Source organism: Aethalodelphis obliquidens, unplaced genomic scaffold (assembly GCF_003676395.1).
Source record: "Aethalodelphis obliquidens isolate GAN/ISIS:26980383/991018 unplaced genomic scaffold, ASM367639v1 scaffold2, whole genome shotgun sequence".
NCBI classification, from domain to species: domain Eukaryota; kingdom Metazoa; phylum Chordata; class Mammalia; order Artiodactyla; family Delphinidae; genus Aethalodelphis; species Aethalodelphis obliquidens.
The window spans coordinates 66,121,289-66,145,849 of record NW_020837946.1 but is presented as its reverse complement, the minus strand read 5'-3'; the positions used below and the strand labels follow the sequence as shown (position 1 = coordinate 66,145,849).

The 24,561-nt window shown below is 36.1% G+C and overlaps 1 protein-coding gene across 1 annotated transcript in view; it reads left to right on the top strand.

Moving 5' to 3' along the window:
* The first annotated feature begins 18,659 nt into the window (after nucleotides 1-18,659).
* The window catches only part of SCN2A (sodium voltage-gated channel alpha subunit 2), a 92,319-nt gene continuing 86,417 nt past the window's right edge, over nucleotides 18,660-24,561 (top strand). The window contains exons 1-3 of the mRNA XM_027129389.1: nucleotides 18,660-18,749; nucleotides 20,448-20,765; nucleotides 21,655-21,773. Coding sequence (XP_026985190.1) covers nucleotides 20,499-20,765; nucleotides 21,655-21,773 — 386 coding nt within the window. The 5' untranslated portion in view covers nucleotides 18,660-18,749; nucleotides 20,448-20,498. The remainder of the gene's footprint in view (nucleotides 18,750-20,447; nucleotides 20,766-21,654; nucleotides 21,774-24,561) is intronic.

Here is a 24,561-nt window from a genome sequence, read left to right as displayed (position 1 = left end):
TGGGTTTATCTCTGGGCTTTCTATTCTGTTCCATTGATCTATATTTCTGTTTTTTGTGCCTGTACTATACTGTCTTGATTACTGTAGCTTTGTAGTATAGTCTGAAGTCAGGGAACCTGATTCCTCCAGCTCCGTTTTTCTTTCTCAAGATTACATTGGCTATACAGGGTCTTTTGTGTTTCCATACAAATTGTGAAATTTTTTGTTCTAGTTCTGTGAAAAATGCCATTGGTAGTTTGATAGGGATTGTATTGAATCTGTAGATTGCTTTGGGTAGTAGAGTCATTTTCACAATGTTCATTCTTCCAATCCAAGAACATGGTATATCTCTCCATCTATTTGTATCATCTTTAATTTCTTTCATCAGTGTCTTATAGTTTTCTGCATACAGTTCTTTTTTCTTCTTAGGTAGGTTTATTCCTAGGTATTTTATTCTTTTTGTTGCAATGGTAAATGGGAGTGTTTCCTTAATTTCACTTTCAGATTTTTCATCATTAGTGTGTAGGAATGCAAGAGATTTCTGTGCATTAATTTTGTATCCTGCTACTTTACCAGATTTGTTGATTAGCTCTAGTAGTTTTCTGGTGGCATCTTTAGGGTTCTCTATGTACAGTATCATGTCATCTGCCAACAGTGACAGTTTTACTTCTTTTCCAATTTGGATTCCTTTTATTTCTTTGTCTCCTCTGATTGTCATGGCTAGGACTTCCAAAACTGTGCTGAATATGAGTGGCAAGAATGGGCATCCTTGTCTTGTTCCTGATCTTGATGGAATATTACTCAGCCATGAAAAGGAACGAACTTGGGTCATTCATAGAGATGTGGATGGACCTAGAGTCTGTCATACAGAGTGAAGTAAGCCAGAAAGAGAAAAACAAATATTGTATATTAATGCACATATGTGGAATCTTGAAAAATGATACAGATGAACTTATTTGTAGGGCAGGAATAGAGACGTAGACATAGAGAACAGACATGTGGACACAGCAGGGGAAGGGGAACGTGGGGCGAATTGGGAGATTAGGTTTGACATAAATACACTACAATGTGTAAAATAGCTAGTGGGAACCTACTGTATAGCACAGGGAGCTCAGCTCGATGCTCTATGATGACCTAGATGGGTGGGATGGGGGTGGGGTGGGAGGGATGTCCAAGAGGGAGGGGATATAGGTTTACATGTAGCTGATTCACTTCATCGTACAGCAGAAACTAACACAACATTGTAAAGCAATTTTACTCCAATAAAAAAAAATTTGTCCTCTTAATCTTAGAGTATATTTCAACATTAGCATATCCTCTTTTGTAGTAATTTTGTTTCATAAGGAGGTATCTGCACCGATTATTACAAACATACACCTTACTTTAAACAATTATATGTCTGGAGATTTTTCTCTGTTCATTCATCCTTACAGAGAAAATTCTATGCTGTATAGTATTGGAATTTGTGATGGTTCTATCAAGTATTATTGGTTTCCTCTAATTATCTAGAGATCCTTTAGGCAGAAGAGAAAGCTTTAAATTCCCAGTTGTTATAACTTTGCCATTTGAACGGTCCAGTGGCCCAAGGAAAACAAGAGCTAATCACAGCAGGGACAGTGTAAGCTTGGCAGCCAGGATCGAATCTTGGGAAATAAAGCATTATTTCCTGAATTCAGTTGTCTTCATGGGGAGCAGTATTCCTGTTATTTGTCTGGCATGGCTGCCTGCACCTGTTGTAAGCTGTGCAGAGACTTTGCCATCCAGTGAACATCCCAGAAATATTGGTGAAATCTGCAGTGTCCTATGATTGCTACAAAACCTACTCTTCCTCCAACCTTTGCCACAGGCTCCAGCAGTGATGATGCTGTTCTATGGGCACATTTTTCATTTATTTCTGAGTGAAAACTGATCTATCTTATGCCCGCATTTCTGCATATGTTTGGCTTTCCTTCAGTCTGCTGCTGGTGGTCTATATCTAGAAAGACACTTATGGCATGTGCAGATCTGTCTTCCTAGTTTCCAGAAATGATACACATTTTCCCTCCTCAACTCGTCTCAGAGTGTGCAACGCTCTTTTCACTTGCATCTGACATTTGAGAGGGTGGTGCATTGAAAGGAGAGGAATTCTGTGTCTGTGATTGAGAGACTGTTTCACCCAAAGTAAGTGCCTTCAAAACCTAAGATTAGTCATGAATAAAGGAAAGAGATATAGTAGAAGTATTCACTGACTCTAATAAATATGTATAGTTTTATTAATAGAAAACAATTCCCATTTTTATTATTCAGTTCAAATAACTTTTGTTCCTTTTCTTTTTAAAAATCTCATAGCTTGTTTCTCTTCTTTAGAGGTAACAAATCATTACCAGTGAAAAGAGGACTGGACTGGGCATCAGAAAAACAGAGCTCTGGGCCAGATCTGATACTAACTACCTATACTCTTAAATTCTATAAGCTTCAATTTTACCACCATTAAAGTGAAAAAAAAATGGACTACATTCTCTCTGAAGTGCTCCATAGTTCTTCTAGTTCATATTAATAGAACCATTGATGATGACATGTTTAAAAAACTATAGAGTTATAGGTGGACAAGGTTATTTCTTGTTTAGAAGACACGAGGTTCCTCTCACTCCACGTCTGGAATGCTAGTAAAACAGAAGTTATGCAGTAGGTAAACAGAGTGCTGTAAATGATTTATACTTGGCTTTCCCCTACTAACTTTCTCGGTCCTATTGATTTTGTATCACTTGCAAAAATAAAGTATGCTGAATTACCTGAAGTAGGGGTACATCTTTGAGGTGAGAGTGATTCGGGGGATACCTCATATGGACCTTTTTTTTTTGCTGCAAATTATCCTTAATAGAGAATATTGCTATGGTTCCTTCTTCACATGCTTGAGCATCCCATCATTTTATCACTCTGCGTCACTGCGTATGATGTTGAATGTGTTTTAGCTGTTTGAAAAAGAGAAAAGTTATGATCTTTCCATCTTACTAAAGTGTTGATTTGTAATAAATTGTAATTTACTATCACTAATACTGTTTCTTTGGGTATTGCTTAATCTGTACAATGAAAAGTGGCTTTTGAGTACTATAGTTATCTCTCAAATGGAATGGCTTCTGTTTTTTTTTTGCGGTACACGGGCCTCTCACTGTTGTGGCCTCTCCCGTTGCGGAGCACAGGCTCCGGACACACAGGCTCAGAGGCCGTGGCTCACGGGCCCAGCCGCTCCACGGCATGTGGGATCTTCCCGGATCGGGGCATGAACCCGTGTCGCCTGCATTGGCAGGCGGACTCTCAACCACTGCACCACCAGGGAAGCCCGGCTTCTATTTTTTTAAACTGATAATGAAAAATATTGCAAGCGAAAAAAAAAAGTTGCAGTTCAAAGTCTTAAAGTCAACTAGTGTTTTATCCAGATGGCTATCCTGTTTGGAAATGGTAAAAATGTACAGACTACAGTTCACAAAATACTGAGGTCTGGATGTTTTGCTTTTCTGTGTGTATGTCTTTTATGTTCATCTCTAATAATGATTGGTACTCTTTTAGCATGCTCTTCCACCTTATCCCTTAATGATGAAGCTGCATTTTGTTGAATTTTTAAGTATTGGTGGCTTTTTTTTGTTTCATTATTGGCCTCTTTGGTGAAGCTTTAACTCAACTTTCCTTTAAATGAAAATTCCTTTATTCACTTTTTATATTGATTGACTGTTTAAAATATTCTTTCTTAATTCTTTCTTAATATTCTTTCTTAATACTATTTTCATGTTCAGCCAGGCTAAAAAAATTCAAATAAAGGAAAAGGTTATTTTTTTACTTTTTTGTTCCATTTCATTCTACTATAATAATTTTTTCAATATTTTATATTAGTAAAAGATAAATCTAATTTTTCAACTCCTTTTTCTGGAAGACTATTATTTTTTTCCTTATTATAGAAAAAACAGTCTATGATAATCTAATGAACTGTGGAAATATCCACTTACTCTTAAAAAACATATGTATCTTATATTAATAAAGGTTATGTTTATTAATCATTCAAACTTCACTCAGTTTTTTTTCTTTTATGAAATAATAAGAAATATTCATTCTTCACAGTTCAATATCCAGCTGACTTGGATTTCTTCCTGCAAAAGATTCCGCACTAGTATCCTTGATTTTACTCTTCCTCTTTCTCCAATATCTCAAAGCTGAATAATTTTTCTTTAATAAAGCTTCCATTCTTTTTCCTCTATAAATTTGGGATGGCTTCACGTGCAGTTAGACTTTAAAGATGAAGATTAGTGAGGGCTGGGAAAACCAGAGAAGTTGTCTACCTCCTGTGCATCAAGTCCCCTGGACAAGAACCCTGGAGTCATTTTGAGCTTCTGCAGTTCTCCTCCACCAATGTGAAAACTTAAAGCTTTGCTGAAGCAACCTCAGAAATGCTCAGATCATCTCCTCCTGATCCCATCGCTTCTGCCTCATTTTGACATTCGTTTTCTTTCATCTGGGTGCTTACAATAGGCTTTTGTCTTACCTTGCGCCCTAAAAGGCTTCACACTCCAGACCTCTTCCACACTATCAGAATAATATCTAAGAAACAAACCTGGTTGGGTTGCTTTTCTGAATAATGTTCCCCAAGAATTCCTGTGCCCTTAGTATAAAGTCCAGATTGCTTAACTTGCACTTGAACTCCACCCCATGGACTTTATACTCCAGTCCATATACATCCAGTTCTACTGGATACAAAGCCTGGGGAGATGGCAATGGTCACAGTCTGACCTGGTATAGTAGACCTAAAATAAAATTTTGAAATCTTAACACTGTAGCAGGAAATAGAGCCATGGCTAACATTTTACAGTTTATATGGATGATTTTAGTCAGCGTGCATGGTTAAGAACTTGGACTCAGACATTAGGTTGCCCCAGTCTAAATTCTGACTTTTCTAGTTAGTCATCTGTTCTTGGGCAAGAAATAAACCTCTTTGGACTTCCTTGTGTGAAATAGTTGTTCCTACCCCATAGGTTATTGTGAAGATTGAATTAAATAATACAGTGAACATGTAAAACATTTAGAACAGTACTTGTCCTTAGTAACATTTCAACAAGTATTAGCCTTTTTTGGCTAATTTTTTTAAATGTTGGTTGTTATGATGTTCTATTGTGTTACATTTCTGGAGAAATCAGATAGTAAATTTTTCCTAATTTTAAGCTTAAATTCATCTCACACAAGGACATCATATCCTCTTTTATTCAAATGGGGAAAAATGCTAATATAATAATGACACTATATATGTATGAATTATTATCTAAATTTATGTTTTTTTAAAAGTCTCCTCCATTTCTCTATTTTTATTATTATATCTTATTTCTTTTATAAACAACCAAAAAATCTGCTTATCAGTGATAATTTAAATGACCTTATTATTCTTCCCTGTATTTTCCAATCCAAATCTTTTCTTTTTTTAAAATCAATATCTGCACAGGACTTTACTCAGAAGATTGAGGTGATCAGATGAATTTGATCTTCTCTGTTGTCAATCTTAATTTAACTGTATTTTCATCCATTTAATTGGACTTTTCCCCATACTTAATGTTATTCTTCTTGATTTCAAAGCTTAATGATTTATTCTTTGTTCTTGACCCTGTCCTATCCTCATATTCCAAGAGAAAGTCCCCTTAAGCAAGTACTCTCTCCATATCTTTAATTTCCTATTCTTCATTAACTCCTTTTGTTCTGCCTTCGAGCAAGCATAGCTCTCTCTTACATTGAAAAATGATGTGCTCTTGGTTCTATTTTGTCCCTGTTTTTCTTCCCTTGAAAGTGAATTTCTTAAACAAGTTTTGTGTACCAATTTCCTTTATTTCTTTATAACATACTTGTTGCTTATCTACTCTCACTACTGTACTAAAATTGTAATCTTACATGTGTATTAGTTTAGTATTTTCATATTAATATTTTATAATATTTAAGATATTTTATAATACACACTTTTCTTCTTAATATTTCATTTTCCTTCTTAAAAACTTCAGCAAATTGCACTGACCTTTGACATTCTATTTGACACCTTCCCCGCTGTCGCCTCTAATATCCTTCCCTGATTAGATCTGCAATTTGATCTAGGCAAGACCTTCCACTTCAGTTCAATTGATCTTTTCATTTGCTATTGCCTGACCTGTCTTGTTTTCTCTTGTAGGTCAGAGCCAAGCCCTGCTTAGGGCTGAGCCTTTGATTATGATTTCCCTTCCCATAGGAATGTCCTCTTCTTCTGGTACAGCTTTTAAAGCTTAGCCTAAGTTCCACCTCATCTAAGAAGCTTTTGTTGATCACTTCAGCCCTCAATGTCTTTAACCTCTTATAAACAGAGAGGGATATAAAATGAATTCTTTTGGGGAGAGAGTCAAAATATGTAAGTTGCACTCTTGCATCTGTTGTGTATTTGCTGTGGCCAGTGACATAGCTGACTAAAAACTTTAGCTTCTTCATCTATTAGATGAAGTTATTCATACGTCCCTGATCTACCACCTAGGGTTGTTGTAAGTGATAAATACATAACATATACACAAACATTTTGTTAAATTAAAATCTGTCACAAACAAATCAACTTGTTAGCTGTATTGTTTTTGTACATTTTTCTCTTATACTGTTACTGTACTCAGTACTGTCATTTAAATTTCCATGTGTTTATTTGGACTAAATTAGGTTTCAAATTCTTTGGGCGGGGCTGGGGGGGCAAGGAAGATTGACAGTGATATGATCAAAGACCAAGAAGAGCCAACTCCCAATGATCTTAGAGCTAATTATCTTAGGTGCATAATTGGCTTGTACTTCCCTTTAAAGTGTGAATCCATGTCAGAGGAGCTTATAGTCTTATCTCGACCACATGGAGAGAGTAAATTGAAGATACCTGATAGAAACACTCTATCAACTGAAAGAGGGTCAACAAGAGAGTGAACAAAGATGGTTAGCTTGCCTCGGCTCACCCAGGTCTGGCTTGGTGTAGTCACACAGACTTACTGGAAAACAGGAGGTAGAAGAAAGGCAGTAGAGCTTGGGCTCATCCCATTTTCTTTAGTTGAAGTATAATTTGCATAAAATAAGATATGAATTAGTTTAAGTCTTGACAGATGTATTCCTTGTGTAACCACCATCTTGATCAAGATGTAGAACATCTCTATGCCCAGAACATCCCCAATGCCCTTTCCTGGTCAATTCCTTCTGCCTCCAGAGACAAACACTGTTCTGATTTCTATCACCATATCTTAGTTTTGCCTGCTCAAAAACTTTACATAAATGAAACCGTGAATTATGTGGTGTTTTTTTCTTGGCTTCTTTCACGCAACACAGTGTTTTTTTTAGATTCAGACATTTTGTTGCATATATAAGTAGTTCATAACATTTTGTCAAGTGGTACTCCATTGGATAAATACACCTTTATTTTTCATTAACCTATTGATGGACATTTGAGTTGTTTCTTCGTTTTAGCTATTATGAAAAAGGTGCTATGAACATTCCTGTATAGGTTTTTTTCACTTCTCTTGAGATTCTCAGCAGACTGGATAAAAAACAAGATCCAATGATATGCTGTTTTTAAGAGACACATTTTAAGTATAAAAATACAGACGGGTTGAAAGTAAAAGAATGGCAAAAGATATAGCCTTTAAACACTAAGCAAAAGAAAGCTGAAATGCCTATATTAATATCAAATAAAGTAGACTTCAAGACAAGGAATATTAATACAGATAAAAATGGTCATTTCATTGGGATAAAAGGTCAGATTTGTAATGAGACATAGCGTTCTTAAATGTGTATGACAAAATCATAACATTCTAAAACAGAAGAAAAAAATGACAGAACTAAAGTGAGAAATAGACAAATGCACAATTATTTTTAGAGATTTTAACAGTCTTCTTTCAGTAGTTGATAAAGCAAGTAGAAAAAAACCTGTAAGGACATAGGAGACAAATAGTATTATCAATTACCAAACATGAGGCTCAAATTGACAGTTATAGAATATTACAGTCAACTACAGAATATACATTCTTTTCAAGTGCACATGGAACTTTCACCAAAGATCATATGCTGGGCCATAAAATAAGTCTCAATCTATTTGATTATTTGGCTACAGTGGAATTAAGTTAGAAACCAATAACAATAAGACATCTAGAAAAAGTCCTTTTTTTTGAAAAATTAATCAACTCACTTTTAAGTCAATCCATGAATCAAAGAAATCATAAGGAAAATTAGGAAGTGTTCTATACTGAATGACAGACTACAACATGTTAAAAGTTGTTAACTATAACTATAACTATTAACTATAATGTTGTCTCAGGAACTGATTAATCAAATTTACATTTTCTTCAGAAGAATTGGGGAAGAGAATGGGCAGAAAAGCAGACTAAAGGCTTAGAATTATAGGGATCAACCCACCATCAGCCAGTGTTTTTTTTTTTACTACAGTTGTTATTGAGTCACTGTACCTTGATTGAACTAATAGGTAATATCCTTTCAATGTCAATAAAAAGAATGCTAAATAAATGTTTTGGCAATTTCACCCTGATAAATCCCATACTGAGATGTGTATGGTGCTTCCATTTCCATCCAATGAAACACTAGCAGAAATAGTCTGGATAGCATTAATATTAACAGATTATAACTAAAGAGTAAGTTAGATGGTGATTAAAAAGTTGAATAGACAACCAAGGAAAATTGAGAAATCTCTGTTCTGAGATCTGAGACAAAGCCATCTGTCTCTGATTTTAGTTCAATCCTTAATGAATATAAGTAGTCTGACTAAATGATCTCTTGGGAGGCCCCCTTCCAAACACAAAACCTATGATTTTAATTAGCATTGGTTATGGTGCCAATACAAGGAAAAGAATTTGCTCAGTGCCATAAAGAAAGTAGGGGTTTAATTCTAAATATAAATCATATCTTCTAATTTGCAAATTCTTTTATTTGGAAGAACATTTTCTTTATAGAACTCAAACCATTCTCTCTCTCTCTCTCTCTCTCTCTCTGTATCTTTTATGAGAAACCAAAAGAACATTCAGTTTGCAATTTGTGATCATGATTCGAACTTTTAAAAAAATGTGTGTCATTTCTTGCCCTTTGATAATTTCCAAGTGATGAGGCTGCTTTTACAGATCGGTCCTTGCTTTCAATGATTTCAGTATATTTTGTTTGGGAGTGAGAAAAATAAATGGGAAATGTCATTCATGAATATGAGCCTGGAAGTGAATATGTAGAAGGCAAATGATCACTTAATTGGGGAGAGGCGGTATGTTTTCCTGAGGCTTTTGCCCTTTTCCCTTTTTAAGCCTGCTATTTTTCCTGTTTTAGTTTGCAGATGAAACTGGTACAGCAATATGGTGGGAGGGAAATCATGTGACCTGACATATGTGGGCTTCTGCATCTATGTGCATGGATAGAGAGCTGTTCAAAATCTAACCATCTTATGAGTTCTAACCATACTTTTATAATTCACATACATGGAGTTATGTAGGGAAACTTTTAAACATAGAACGTAAGTGGTCATTTCTTTTTGTTTAAAATACCCTTTCTCCATTCATTTCTACAGGCAAATTTAATGTTTTAATAATATGAAGAAAAATAATAAAATGAGTAAACAATGTTATAGGGCTCTACAGTTCAAAAAATGGTTTACTTTAAATAAACTAATTTCATCCCAACAGCAACCTTATGGATTTGATCAAGACAGGAATTATCCTTGTTCTAAAGAGAGGGGGAAAAGAAAGAAGAAATAGAAATAAAGAAAGAGAGAGAGAGAAGGGAGGGAGGGAGAGAGGCAGGAAGGAGCCCTTAAGCCTTGAGGGAAGAGTGGCTAATTCTCTATTTGTTCTCTCTAAAATGTATTAGGAGTGATTAGAAGCCAGGGAATATGCTAGTGAAGATAGCTGCCACCATGTTGAATAGACAAATGCATTAGCAGCACACTTTTCATACATAAAAACAAACAAACAAAAAGTTTTGTAAGCAATACCTGCTTCACAGCTGTGATTTTAATTGGTGCTATATCTTTTCATTGGTCTATTTTAAAACTGCATCACGGTCCCAAAGGAATATCCCTTTTCTAATCTTTTAAAATTTCAACAAATATTTCTAGGCATTAAGGTTAGGCAGCATTTTGCTTTGCCTGCTTCTCTGATGTTGAGCTGTTTCTAGCTGCTAAATTTGGCTCCTGTATACTCCGTATCTATCCATAAGGCGGTTCTTGGGTCCACTCTGCAGACGGCCATCCAGGTTTAGATTTTTCTGAGGCACTGGGCATGGCTATCCTGCTTTTAACATCCCCATTTTGTGCTCAGGCTAAGGACATTGAGTGGCAGTGAGCTTTCCTTCATTTCTGGTATGATTGTTGCTTCTCAGGTTCTGGCTTGGGCTCTGATCTTGACATTTATGTCACAGGTGTCCCCGGTGAAACTGCTGGGAAAGCAGATGGCAGGCCTAACTGAGGTTGGCAGCATCTGCTGCTATGCTCACTGTCCCTGCTACCTGCTCCACTTTCTTCTTCCTGTTGATATGTGTTGCTTTGCATGGTCATTTCATTCTTTCAATGTTATTTACCTTTCTTTAGGCCTTTCCAAACCTGAATACCTTTTTGCAACTCTTGGTGCGTTTGCTTTGCTTGCGACCCTGTCATCCAGGAAGGCTCATGACATGGCTGGCTTCTGTGAGTCCTTCAGGCATTTTGCTTGAATGTTACTTCCTCAGCAAGACTTTCCTTGACCACTCTATTTCAAGTTACAACACACCCTTCTTCTCCTTCACTCTCTACCCTGTCTTTTTTTTTTCCTCTCTCTCTCTTTCCTACATTATCTTTTTCCATAGCAATTACCACCACCTGCTATATTCTATAATTAATTTTCTTGTACATAATCTGTAGTACTAGGATACATAAAATATAAGCTTCATGAGGGCAGAGATTTGTCTGTAAGCATCTGGAAGAATGCTGGGTTTTAGTGAGCGCTTAAAAATTTTTTTGGTAAATGATAAACTGGATTGTAAATTGCAAAAGATCAGACTTCTAGCTTTATATTTAGTCTTATTTATTCTGCTTCATATGGTGTTATTTGTAAGAACTTGAAGGGGTCCTAGCGTCTGTCATACAGAGTGAAGTAAGTCAGAAAGAGAAAAACAAATACCGTATGCTAACACATATATATGGAATCTAAAAAAAAAAAACAAAAAAAGGTTCTGAAGAACCTAGGGGTAGGACAGGAATAAGGATGCAGACGTAGGGAATGGACTTGAGGACACGGGGAGGGGAAAGAGTAATAAGCTGGGACAAAGTGAGAGAGTGGCATGGATATATATACACTACCAAATGTAAAAGCTAGTGGGAAGCAGCAGCATAGCACAGGGAGATCAGCTTCGTGCTTTGTGACCACCTAGAGGGGTGGGATAGGGAGGGTGGGAGGGAGATGCAAGAGGGCAGGGATATGGGGATATATGTACACATATAGCTGATTCACTTGGTTATACAGCAGAAACTAACACAACTTCGTAAAGCAATTATACTCCAATAAAGATGTTAAAAAAAAAAAAAAGAACTTGAAGCGTATAGGGAAAAAATGGAATAAGTAGCATCTTGTGTGTGTGCTGGGTAATTTACTTATCATCTTCAATCCTCATTATAATTCAAGTACTCTGTTCAAAGAACCACAGCTAGAAAGTAGCAGAGTAAGGATGCAAACTAGTTCTGTCTGGCTCCAAAGTTACTGCCTTTTCTTCAGAAGCCTGGTGTACACCGAATAATAGTAAGTGAGTTAGAGCTCCTCAGAATGAGTGATGTTGCATAAATCAAGATGAGTGCCAAAGAAGTTTGGTGGGAAAGAAAAGAACCTTATATTAGCTCCCTAGAAAATAAGCAACAACCCCCAAAGAAGGAAATCCCTAACTATTTAGAGCCATAACCCTCTTGGCTTAAGTGCCTGGACCTCCAAGGTAACTAATTTTTAAAAGGAAGACATGTATCTGGACACATATTGGCTGAAAATATATTTTTTACCATGTGAACTCAACAAAGACAAATAGATTCATTCTTTATCCTAAAAAGAGGCAAGAAAAACTTCTACCATTGCTTTTCAGTGTTTTCTTATTGCATTCCAAGAAGCAGTAATTGATTGTATTTTTAAAACAAGCCAGATTTTATGTTAAGATCCTTTTTTACTGTGTCTTCTTTCTGACCTCTTTTGGTCTAGTTATGCAAATGCAAATTAAGTCTCATTTTTAATTCAGTTCCACATATTTATGGAGAAACCACATGATGCAATAAGCACTGGAGAAGAAGGTGGTTAGCAGGTCCAGACAAGCTCCCTGCCCTCATGCTGCTCATTACCAAGCAGCGGCAACCACTGATCTGGGAGACAAAATGTTTTTATCACCATCTTCTGGATGTTGTTATCTCTAATCCAGAATTTATGTAAAATACCATAATAACTAATATAATTTTGTCTCCATTTTTCTTACTTTAGTAAAAGATAATTTGATGCTCTGGTTTTTAGGCAATCATACAATCTGGAGGTTGGAAATATTTTTGGAATTGTTTATTCCAATTATTTGCCCAGACAAGCATCCTTTCTACAGTATCAGCTTGAATATCTCTGGTAACTGAGAATTACTTCTTATTAAAGAGTAGCTGTTTTGCTTTATGCAGGTCTAAGAATTTGAACATTATTATTTATATCGAATCAGTTTTTTTCCTATGACATTCACATGCATCTTAGATCTGTTCTCTTGAGTCATAAGAGCCTGTTGTACATCCAGGCCCCCTTCAACATCACAGCTTGTTCAATACTGTCTCTTTGAGATCTTTTGTTATTCATTTCTTTTATTGGGTATCTACTTTGTGCAAGGTATTGCTTTATGAACTTCAAGAGTTACAAAGAGGAGGACATCATCCACTTATCTCAAGGCAGCTACATAAATACAACAAATAGTGTGTAAAAACCAAGTGTTATTTAGCTCAAAAAAGTGAAGGACATAACAGGATGGAAGGATGTGGAAGTATTTATGGAAAATGCAGTATTTGAGATTTAAAACTGCTATTGTCTCATCAGGTTGAATTGGTAATATAGTGAATGTCAGGTCGTGAAAACGGCATAATCAATTGCTTGGAAGTGAAGGTACAGAGATCACAGTGCAAGTTTAGGAAAACTGGAACAAATTATTTTGTCTTTATGACAGGTAGGGGTAGGGGTTGACAGGATGTAAGACTGGAAAGAAAATTTGGAGCGTCCTTTAAATGTCAGGCAGGGGAATTTGTACTTTATGTGGATGGTAATGGAGAATCCTTGACGATACTTGGATGAGGATGACAAATGTAAGGCTCTAGTTTCATTAAAACTGACCTAGAAATAGTAATTTAGGGACAAATTAAAGCAAAGGAAAATGTATGTAGAGGTATGCATTAAGAAGTAAATACTGCACTATTTTTCTACCATAAATATAATGGAAATTCAGAAAATGAAGAAGAAATTTCTTAACGTTTTCCAGAACAATGGCTCGTGAAGAATTGATAAGATTGTGAAAAGCAAATACATGAATGTTGAACTTCCTGGGCTGATGAAATAAGCTAGAGAAACAGAAACAAACATATCTGTGTATATGTGCACAAGTGTGTGGTGTGTGCATGTGTGATGGAGAGGAGAGGCAGTGACGATAGTAGTCTGACTTTAGGTTAAGGGCACGTATTAGGAAAGGTGAGGTCAGCTCAAACTATAGAGGTGCCATAAATGTATGCGGTCACGTATAAAGTTCTATATAACTGAAACAACGACCACAAAATCAGAAACCTAGAATTAGTTGGCGTCATGACACATAAATTATCCCCAAAAGGAAAGAAAGTGTACTCAGTAAAAAGACCAAGAAAGCTCCTGAATAAATATAGGGTTACGACTGTTAATTCGTCAGTGTTTTACTGAACGGTTTATCTCAGGTGAGTACTATGCTGGACACTGGAAACCACAAACAAAAATGGGATAAGATAAGGAAGATGGGATAATGGAGAGAGAAGCTTTACAGAAATAACTTTAATAAAAATTTCAAATGACAAACAACAGCACTAAGGTATCTCTGAAAAAAGGAAAAGAAGCCAGCATTTACTAAGCATCTGCTATGTCCCAGTCATAGTGCTTAGTTTGTTCTTACAAATTTATTTCATAAAACTCAAAATGAACCTTCATGTCTACTGATGAGAACACTGAGGTTCAGAGTTTAAAGCTTATTCTAGTGGAAGTCAAGCGAACCCCACAATAGCAAGATTATGAAGGGGAAACTGAATTACCCTAGTGGGTCACCAGTTTGTTTAATAGCAGTGAGCTTAGTGTACCCTACAAACATCTTAGCTATAGATGGGGATCCAGTGACTTAAAAAAATCAGACTTATTTCACATTATCCTTTTCAATTTGTGTATCAATGGTACATTTCTCACTCCTGAGGCAAAATGGGACAACGAAGTATATTTGAATTTGAAATCAGACACATGTGAGTTTAAATGCTGGCTCTGTGTGACCATGTCAGGTTACACAGCCTATGTAAGCCTGGATCACCATCACATTAGAAAAGTGACCACAATACTACTTCCTTAACAAAATATTACAAGAATTAAATGTGGCAACTAATAGCAAGAACCAGGTAGAGTGCCAGAATTTAGGTCATGCTAACATGATGTGAAGAAACAAATCCATGGTCTCTTACGCACTCATTCTCATTTCTAGTTCTTTGTCTCTCTGAGGCACACACATGTGCGCGCGCACACACACACACACACACAGAGGCATGCACAAATTTTGTATATAGGACACTTTGGAATGTAGCTATCTTTTGAGTATCGTTTTTCATTCCAAAGACCTGCTCCTGGATCTGCCTGATTGTTCTCTCCTGGGGAAGATGCCCAGACATTCAGATTTACTATCCCACTTACGAGGTTAGAGGCCACTTTTTTCTCCCCTATAAAAAAGGATGAGGGCTGAGGGGGACAGTTTTAGGTAGCAATCCTCAGTGAAACAGAAAGAAGGAAGAAAACTGAGCTGGAAATATTCAAGCCTTTGGAGAACATGGAACTGTCTCACTCTCATGGGGAGGACCATACCTTAGGAAATTTCCTTCCTTAGTTGACTCTTAAGATCCAGAAGTAGAATTCAATGATTCTAGTATGATCGATCCATCAAAAACAAACTAGTATGTAATCAGATTAGAGGTGAACTTCCAGTTGATAAGTCATTTTGGCAGGGTTGAAGTATTTCATGGATGTGAACATGCATTTAATATATCTGAAGATAAAGAAAGGATGTAGAAACAAGTTGCCACCCTACCTGCAATAAAATGAAAATGCTTGTATAAAAATGGAGGCATGTTTTCATATATAATTTATTTTTTCCCAGGAAATTTGATGAAAGTGATTATTGTTACCTTGAATGATATTTCCCAGGGATCATGATAGCACTGGAGTACATCTCTGTTAAAGAAAAACAAAATGTGTTTAAAACGATAACAGTCATTTAAAGGAATATCTATACTTCTATAAAGAGTGTTGCTCAACAAATATCATATGATTATAAAATATTGAAAATAAGGTTTTTAAAAAGTGTTGTAACTAAAACTAGCATTTAAAGAAAAATGATATTTTATCTGAACAGTACGTACTGAGCATATGTCTTTTATTTTCTGTTATGCTCTTTTTCTAATCTGTAGTGAGAAAACATGTAAGTCTGGTAGTTCAGAACTTTCTCACTCTTACAGAAATTCTTAGTTACGGAAATGAGCTAGTGGATCAAGGTTAAAGGAAGAAGTATATGCAAAAACACAGTAAGTGACAATCAAAAAGTTCATGAGAAAATAGAGTCAAACCTATAGATTAAGGAAACTAGAAAATACAGAAAATTAATCTCCAGGTAATACTTAGCAAATCTTTCCTTAGCTTATGTTTCCAGTATTACTTTAATGTGCTGAAGAAAATTAAAAATTACAATTGTAAAATAGGATTAAAAGATCACTTTCAGAAAAAGATATTCCTTAGTCTTTCTCAGCTTTCTTAACTCTTAGGTACAAAATCGTCTAAGGTTTTTGAGCACTTATCCACAATCATCAATTATAAACTATTTTATAGTTATTTCCTTATCCATAAAATGTAATAAGCCACTAATTTTCTTAGTATAAATTTAATTTTAGAGTACTTATTAATATAAATGTGAATCTTTGTGGAAAGGAATTGAGTCATATACTATTATTTCTTTGTTTTGTTATTGCTCTTTCATATCACTGTAATACAACTTTTTGTAGATATCAGCATGTGTAATAATATCGTTAATTTTTCTTTTATATTTTAATTGAGAAAATTAATGTTCCTCTTTTATAAGTGAGACAAATTTTAAAAACAAACATCGAAAGGAAAACAGAAATGTCATTGGAATTTAGAAATCCAATTCTTAATATTCTTTCTAACCACTTAAAATTATATTGCTTGCCTTTCCCATTATTTATGGGTCTTCCAAATATAGTGTCTGGCCTTAAAAGTTGTAATACAAAATCTTCTGTCTGAAAAGTAGTACAACTGAATGAAATTTAAAAACCATGTAACATATGTCATTTAGCATTCTCATAAAATGTCAGCATGATGTTAACAAGGGTCAGGGCAAATGCAAGAAAAACTAATATGTTGACTTCTGAAAACATCATCCTGGGAAATCAGAAACAAGAGACCATGATTCTTATCTATATTTTACAAAAGACATTTTGAGACGGAAAAAATAGTCAGGTGTTGTTCATCATATGTCTTGGATGTTTTGGTAAAATATTTTGTGTTCACCATTTTAAATATCCTAAGACACATTCACTGGCTAGGATCAATGGGAGAGAAAAGGGTAACCCTACAATTAATGTAAATGCACATAGCTTGGTGTGTTCCTGTTGCTGAGTGATTCCACAACCCTGACGGTTCATAGGTTTCAAGTAGGATTTCCTCCCTAGTCCAGGATGAGGCATTGGCTTAGGAGAAGCCAATCAAAGCACAAAGCATTGCATCACCCTGGACAGCCTGATTACTTCAGAATGAGCATGTGACCCAACTGAAGCCAGTGAGATGCGCTGAGAGTTTTTCTGGGTCTTTGTTCCGATTGGATTTAAATCTGGGAGATTGGGAGGCCAGAGATGCTATAGCATCTTACTACAATGAGGAATGAAAAGCTATCACCATAGAAGTCAGAGCCAAAGGATGCAGTATGATTAGGTGCTGGTAACATCAATTGGGCATGCCTATAGCTAGCCCTAAACAATAAACCTTGACGATGAATTCCCATGTTGCTTTCCTTTCTTTCTTTTTTTTTTTCCTTCCTCCCTTCCTCTTCTTTTTCTTTCTTTCTTTCTTCCTTTCTTTTCTTCCTTTCTTCCTTCCTTCCTTTCTTCCTTCCTTCCTTCCCTCCTTCCTTCCTTCCTTCCTTCCTTCCTTTCTTTCTTTCTCTCTCTCTCTCTCTCTCTTTCTTTCTTTCTTCCTTTCTTCCTTTCTTTCTTTCTCTTACCTAAGCCACTTTGGGTCATTCTTTTGCTTCTATAACCAAAACAGACATGCTAGAATGAATTAAAAAATTCTTTTTGGCTATATCTTATTCTTGCTTGTTTCAATCAAATACCTTTTCTAATGAAAATGGTGAAGCTAGAAAATATGTAATAAATATATTGACTTAATCATTATGACTGTTTCTGATTATAATTGATGCCACTTACTTTATTTTATTTAATCTTTATTTTAATCTTTATTTTAGTTCCATGAGGTGTTTTCATTCTTTGTTTTTGTTTTTATTTTGTTTATGGCTGAATAAAGCTCACAGATTTTAAGTTTGAATCCTGCCTGTGTGATCTTAGGTAACTTTTCCTAACCTCAGTGTACTTCCTTTCTTCAGTTTTCAAATAAGGATCATGAAAGCCTTTATCTGATGGAGTTACAGGGAGGATTAAATGATATAGTGCATACAGACTCAGCCTGGTCAGTGACAGGCACATAGTTAGCCTGCAAATCTTAACTATGTTATTAAACTAAGTATTGGCATCTAGTATCTCACTGGCTTTCATTTTTTTCTGGTTTCTTTTCAGCCGCTTAAATTAGAGATAAAATAATATTGGTGTCCCATTAGTTTAGTTTTATTTCTAGAGAAAGTTAACTTAGATAGCACAAAGGCCACCTCTTTGTTGAACTATCAAAGCCCTTGATTGGATTTCAGATACTCTGGGGCTGAGGCTAATGTTAAAGCTCATGTATGTAAGACTTTCATTAATATAATTGCTGTTTTATGAGTTTTTATTTTTAACCCTTCTTTATTTACTTTCTTTTTACTTTGAGTTATTTGTGTCGATTCAATTTGGCTTAGCAAATAAAAAGCATGAATGGAAGCATTATCAGTTAACAAAATTAGTAATTCAAACCAGCTAAGTCTTAATGTTCTGTTCTAAGAAAAGCTTGTAGAAGATTAGAGCTCCATTACTGAGAGCTTTGGGCTGCTTCAAACATGCTTCTGTGTGTACACTGAGGGGTTTCTCTTCACAGTTCCCCGCCCTCTAGTGGTAGTTATAATAATGCCATTTTGTAGTCCCCGCACAGGAAATGCCTGTTCTTACTTCAGTTACCAGAATCCTTTCACAGGAAGTTAGGTGTGGTCTTTGAAGGAGAATTAAAAAAAAATGAAAAAAAGAAAAAAAGCATGATGGAATTTTAGCTGCAGTCTTCATGGTGCCAGCTTATCAATCCTAAACTCTGGGTGTAAAAGATTCTGCAGGGGTAATGTTTTAATATTCTTATTATGCTTATTCTCTGTGATGCTTCTTTACCTTTACAGTAGAATCCTTGGGGGAATCTGCAGAGGACCACTTTCATTTTGAAGCTGCTGTCTGCATGTTTTAGCATGTCTCTTCTATTAGAGCAACCAGGCATGGCAGGTTCCTCCTTGAAATGTGCAGGGACCTTCTTCATGCCTATGCCTGTCACTAGGCCTAAGGGTCTCTGGGGATGGGTGAGGAAAATGAGGGAGGTATTGGAGGCTCTGTGATACTGAGAGGGCAGTCTTCTAGCTGGTGGCTGAAAGGTCCTGGTCTACTTCAAAAAAAAAAAATGTGGAAATGGTACAGTAACTTATGTTATTTTAGATTTCCCTGTTGGATCTAGCATATCTACAGAAATGATCTGGATGTGAATGAATTTTACTTTTAGAAAATGCACCTCATGTAATTAAATGGTAATTCTCATTCCTGTAGGGTAAGGGTTAAAATGGATTGATATTTTAAAAGAAGGAAAAACAGATAAGTGATTGTATATAGATGGCATTCTGGAGTCAAGATTTTGGTTGTATTATTTCAAAAAGCATAGAAACTCTTGCCACTGATTCAGAGATAACGTTTGAAATGATTGGTGTGCTCTCTTGAGCTATATATGTTAGCCCAGTAAAATATGATTAGAATACAGTAAAACTCCATTTATGTTATCACAAAGACCAGCATAATAGGAGTTCATGTAAAAGATAAACTATCTTAAACTTACTATTTTTTTCAAGTCCAAATCTGCTACGTGGATTCTTAAGAAATGGGCACTGTTTGAGAAAATGAGCTATCTCTACAGTATTTCCTAAGGTACTGCAAATTTGTTAATCTAAGAAGCAATTACACTAGCTAGCAGCAGGTTGCTAAACCAGGGGGTCCAGGCTCCAGACCTCTTGACGTGGGTGACTTCCTGCCTGGTTTGGCAGGAGCTGGGTCCCTTCCTGTGCAGCTTCCGAGCAGTTCCAAATGCAATCCGGCATTCCCTGCTCCTTCCCGCTCCCTTGCTTTCAAGCAGTATCTACCTATGTTTCCACAGCCTGGCATTTCAGGATTTCCAGAGCTCTTTACCAGGTGCGTTGATTTTGAATAAGCTCTTTGAGGTGGAAAAGTAGGCCAAAGGGAACATGGAAAAAAATGGAGAGATACATGCAAGATCTTTGCACAGCCCAGGTTCTGCAATTTTTGATAATTATTCATCTCTTGTTATGGATCTCGGATATTTTTTTCAGAAGGGATGCTGAAAAAGATGGCTGCCAAAATATTCACACAAGTGAAACAGCAAGCACAAACCAGTATTCTCCATTTCTGAGCTCTGAGTTGGATATTTTCACTTAAAACATTTTGGGAGTGGGAGATTAGATTACCTCATAGACACCTACTGAATGTGAAAGATAGATCTCCATGCAAGCAGATGAATGCATGCAGGAGAATCCCCCGAGTGCCAAGTGCAGCTTCCTTAGTAAAATATTACAGATAGCTTGGTTTATATATTTTATCTCAGTATCATGTAATTGGCCACAGTCACATTTTATCCTAATGACCGTTGCTTTTTTTCCCTCTCTCTGTCTCTCTCTCTGTCTCTCTCTCTGTCTCTCTCTCCCTCTCTCTCTGTCTCTCTCTCTCTCTCTCTCTCTCTCTCTCTATCTCTCTCTCGTTTCCATAGCACTTTCTTATGCAAGGAGCTAAACAGTGATTAAAGGAGCAGGATGAAAAGATGGCACAATCAGTGCTGGTACCGCCAGGACCTGACAGCTTCCGCTTCTTTACCAGGGAATCCCTTGCTGCTATTGAGCAACGCATTGCAGAAGAGAAAGCTAAGAGACCCAAACAAGAACGCAAGGATGAAGATGATGAAAATGGCCCAAAGCCAAATAGTGACTTGGAAGCAGGAAAATCCCTTCCATTTATTTATGGAGACATTCCTCCAGAGATGGTGTCAGAGCCCCTGGAGGACCTGGACCCCTACTATATCAATAAGAAAGTGAGTTCTTAGTCAAGTTGCCTTTACTTCCCCTACTTCCTAATTGCTTCTGGGCTAGGGCCAGGGATGTCAGGTGAAGAATGTTATGCCTCCTCCCCTCTGTCTGAAGTATCATTAGGGTACTAGGTAGGCTTGACCACGTAATGGCCCCATTACCCTAGAAGCCTTTTGGAAGCACTCATTTGAACCCATGTCCAGGACAGGCAGAGAACTGAAGGGGCATCCTGCAGTGGGGGAAATGAGGAAGGGCAAAAGTCTGTTTATCTTACAGTGTGGTGAAGCAGAAAGTTAAGGAGTATATTTTTTTATGCATTAAAAATATTTCCAGGAGTAGTATCCAAATTCCTCTTTACAATATCTAGCTCTACATAAGGTACTTTGATCTTCAGCAGGTTTATTCCTTCACACCATAAACTTTGCCCATTCCATGGCTCCCCCCAGAAGAAATAAAAGCAGGTGGCTTTTAAGTGCCCAAAAAAAGAGTGTGATCAAACAACACCTCTGGAAAACCCTGAAGTTCCTCTGAGAAAATTTTTATCTAACTGAAAAATGAATCAAAGCCTCATTTTTGAGCTCTTTGTGGATTATAATTACAGTTTTAAAATACTGATATTAAAACTTGATAAGGATGCTAAGTATTCCTATGGCAGTGACTGCAGATTTTCTTTATGTTCTTAAATCCTCATATCACTTACGAATTTTAGGAAAGTTTATAGGGCTCAGAAAGAGAAAGTACACAGCATCATGTCATATGTTGGTAATTAGTATATTATTATATTATTTTATAAGACAATATTTCTAAAAAGTTGTCTCACTTTTTTCTTAAAATATTCTTAATTTTAATACTAAGATTCTAAATTCTGTTTTATGTGTTTGTTTTCTTTTTCAGACGTTTATAGTATTGAATAAAGGGAAAGCAATCTCTCGATTCAGTGCCACCCCTGCCCTGTACATTTTAACTCCCTTCAACCCTATTAGAAAATTAGCTATTAAGATTTTGGTACATTCATATCCTTTTTTCAAATAGTCATTTAATATGATTTTGCTCTTTGACTGACTTATTGAGTTGGGAATTTTTCAGAAATATGCGTGGTTGGCAATGTTATGTGCTCTTTCTTTCTTTTTCCCTCTTGCTCAACAGTTCGCATTATTGCAAAATGGGATCATAGGTAAGTGAAACACTTTGCCCCATCTTCCAAGTATTTCTTCTTTCCCTGACTTACTACTTCTTTCTTTCTTCTTTCCTCCTCTTCTCCCTCTGAATTACCTACTACATCCAAGACGTCTTCATTAATTTTGACAGTATTACCAGGCTCTCCTTTTATAAGTCTTCAAATTTTACAAGGTTATCTATATAATGGGTAAATTCTGTGAGTTAATTTTCTTCACTACTTTACATTTGGAAAATATATGCATAATCTGAATTATACAATTTTATATCTTTTTCATCTGAATTTTACTACTTTCTGCTTTTCATTTTAGCATTTGAAAGCTTTGAGTTATAAATGTTTATAATTGTGATGGAATACACATTAGCCTTTCAAATGTCACTTTTTTGGGTCACTTGTTCCTATGTTTTATTCAAGTCTCAGGTCCTGCTACAATTATCTCTTTCCAAAGGTTTAATTTCTATTTATACATACACATCCTCATTTCATGCTTCATTCTCCTCATGAAGTGTCTACTTCCTAGAGATGGGATTGATGACGCCTTGGTGGGAGATGGTGATTTGATTTACTCCTGAAGGTAAATAGAGTAGTTGTGAATGAGAAGTTTTATTCCAGGCCAGGGACAGTGATCTGGCTGACAGCCAGCCCTGCAACAACCAAGGAAGCAAAGGTTTGCAAGACTGGCTGTGCTACGCAGAGGCATTTACAGGAAGCGCACAGAAGCCTTGGGATGAGGAACTGATATATATCAGGACCTAGAGGTAAGGAAGGGGAAACTGAAAGTTAAGCAAAGTCTCAGGTAGGACAACTTTAAATTTTGTTTCCTAATTAGAAAGAGTCATTGCCTGCAATTTACAACATGGTCAGCCCAGGGCTTGGCTTTAAGGCTTACAAAGTAAAAACTTAACTTCCTCTAGCAGGCCCAGAAAATAGTTGAATTAGATATGGTAGGGAATTAGAAAAGATAAGGAATTCAAGAGATGGGATAAGCTTGGTACAGGGAAGTCATCTAATTTCTGGGTGGAGGGGCTGTAAAGCATGTCCCCAGACTTGCCTGGCATTGTGGCAAATGATGTCTTTAGAAGCGTGGCATTCTGGAATTAAGTTTCCTTTTAACCTCTAGGTCATTCCTTTTCCACCCCCGCCCCCAGTTTTGCATAGACATCAACATATTTTAATTTCATACGTTAATTTCATGTTTTAACATTTAATAATTTCTTGTGAGTTTTTTTTAAGCAATAATGATTCCTTACTTCTGTTTTTCAAGTAAGAGAACCCAGTTGTACAGGGAGAAAAAATGCTTTGAGTTAGCTTTAGGAATGAATAATGAAATTGAGATTCAGATTTGAGTCTCTTGAACTATAAATTATGGTCCATTATTATGTTTGAGTATTTATAATCTGGGCACTGAATAAATCTTTCCATAAATTATTTATTATATTTGAAAATAATTGTACATCCCTATATAATCACAATTTATACATGAAATTATGTGGAAAATTCAGACTTAGCCCAATGCTCTGTTCATAGTAAATACTGAGAGAGTACATATTGAATAAATAAGTGACAAATGAGTCAAGAGGTTAAATAATTAGATGCAAAACGTGACAAAATGGAAGGTTTGAAGAGGTCAGAAAAATCTGTTTTTCTTGAAACTGAATGATGAAATAAAATTAAGAATGCCCAATGTTAAAGGAAAAGGCAGGATTTTTTGTTGTTTTTGTTGTTTTAAAACTTTTGTGGAGAGATAGTATTTTTTTTGAAAATCTATAATCTCCACTCCAAAAAATTCTATATTAGGAGACCCAGGAGCCCTAACTTAATGCCGTTTGGGAAAAGAGACTTCCAGTGGTAGAGGATGAGAGCAGTTTTAGAAGTTCTGATCAGAGCCTCTGGGCATTGAGGACCGAGTTTATGGTGGGGGCTATTCAGGAATCAAGATACAATTTAATTTGAAGGTTTGCACTTGCTTCCCAGTAAAAAAGAAAACCTCCAAGGGGCAAAGTTGTTAGGAGGCCTGCAGTGGTGCAAGTTGAAATGTGAAGGCAGCCAGGTAAATCTAAGATTTGCCAAACTGAACGGTTGACTCTCCCAGAACCTTACAAATGGCATATAGTTACAGATTTCTTCCAACGTAGAAAAAGTAGATTCTTAAAAATCTCTGATTGCCTGAATTAAAATACTATATTTCAGATATCTCACCTTGGAGTAGAGATATGAGAAAAGGCAGGTAGACTGATAGACACATTCTTCAGTCTTTTGGTGATAAGGCACATTTGCCTAGAGATCCTAGTAAACTTTGATGTAAATAATACTGTACAGTTTGCAGGTGATTTTCCCAGTGATTTTGTCTTATTCCTCACAACGCAAATCCTAAGCTCAAATCCTGGTTTTCTGACTTCAAGTGTCTTTTGCTATAAGATAACAATGCTTGGGGTTGGTAATGGTGGGTCTTGGGCACAGTTAAGAGGTTGTTGTGTATTTATTATCATTAGTTTATAATCCAGAATATGGCCAGTCACAATCAAGAAATTCGTATTTTAAACCTAGATTGGTATCTCTATTTCCACCGAAAATCCTGACTTATTTCTTAAAGAGTTGTTATCTTCATTAGGAGCTGTTGCATA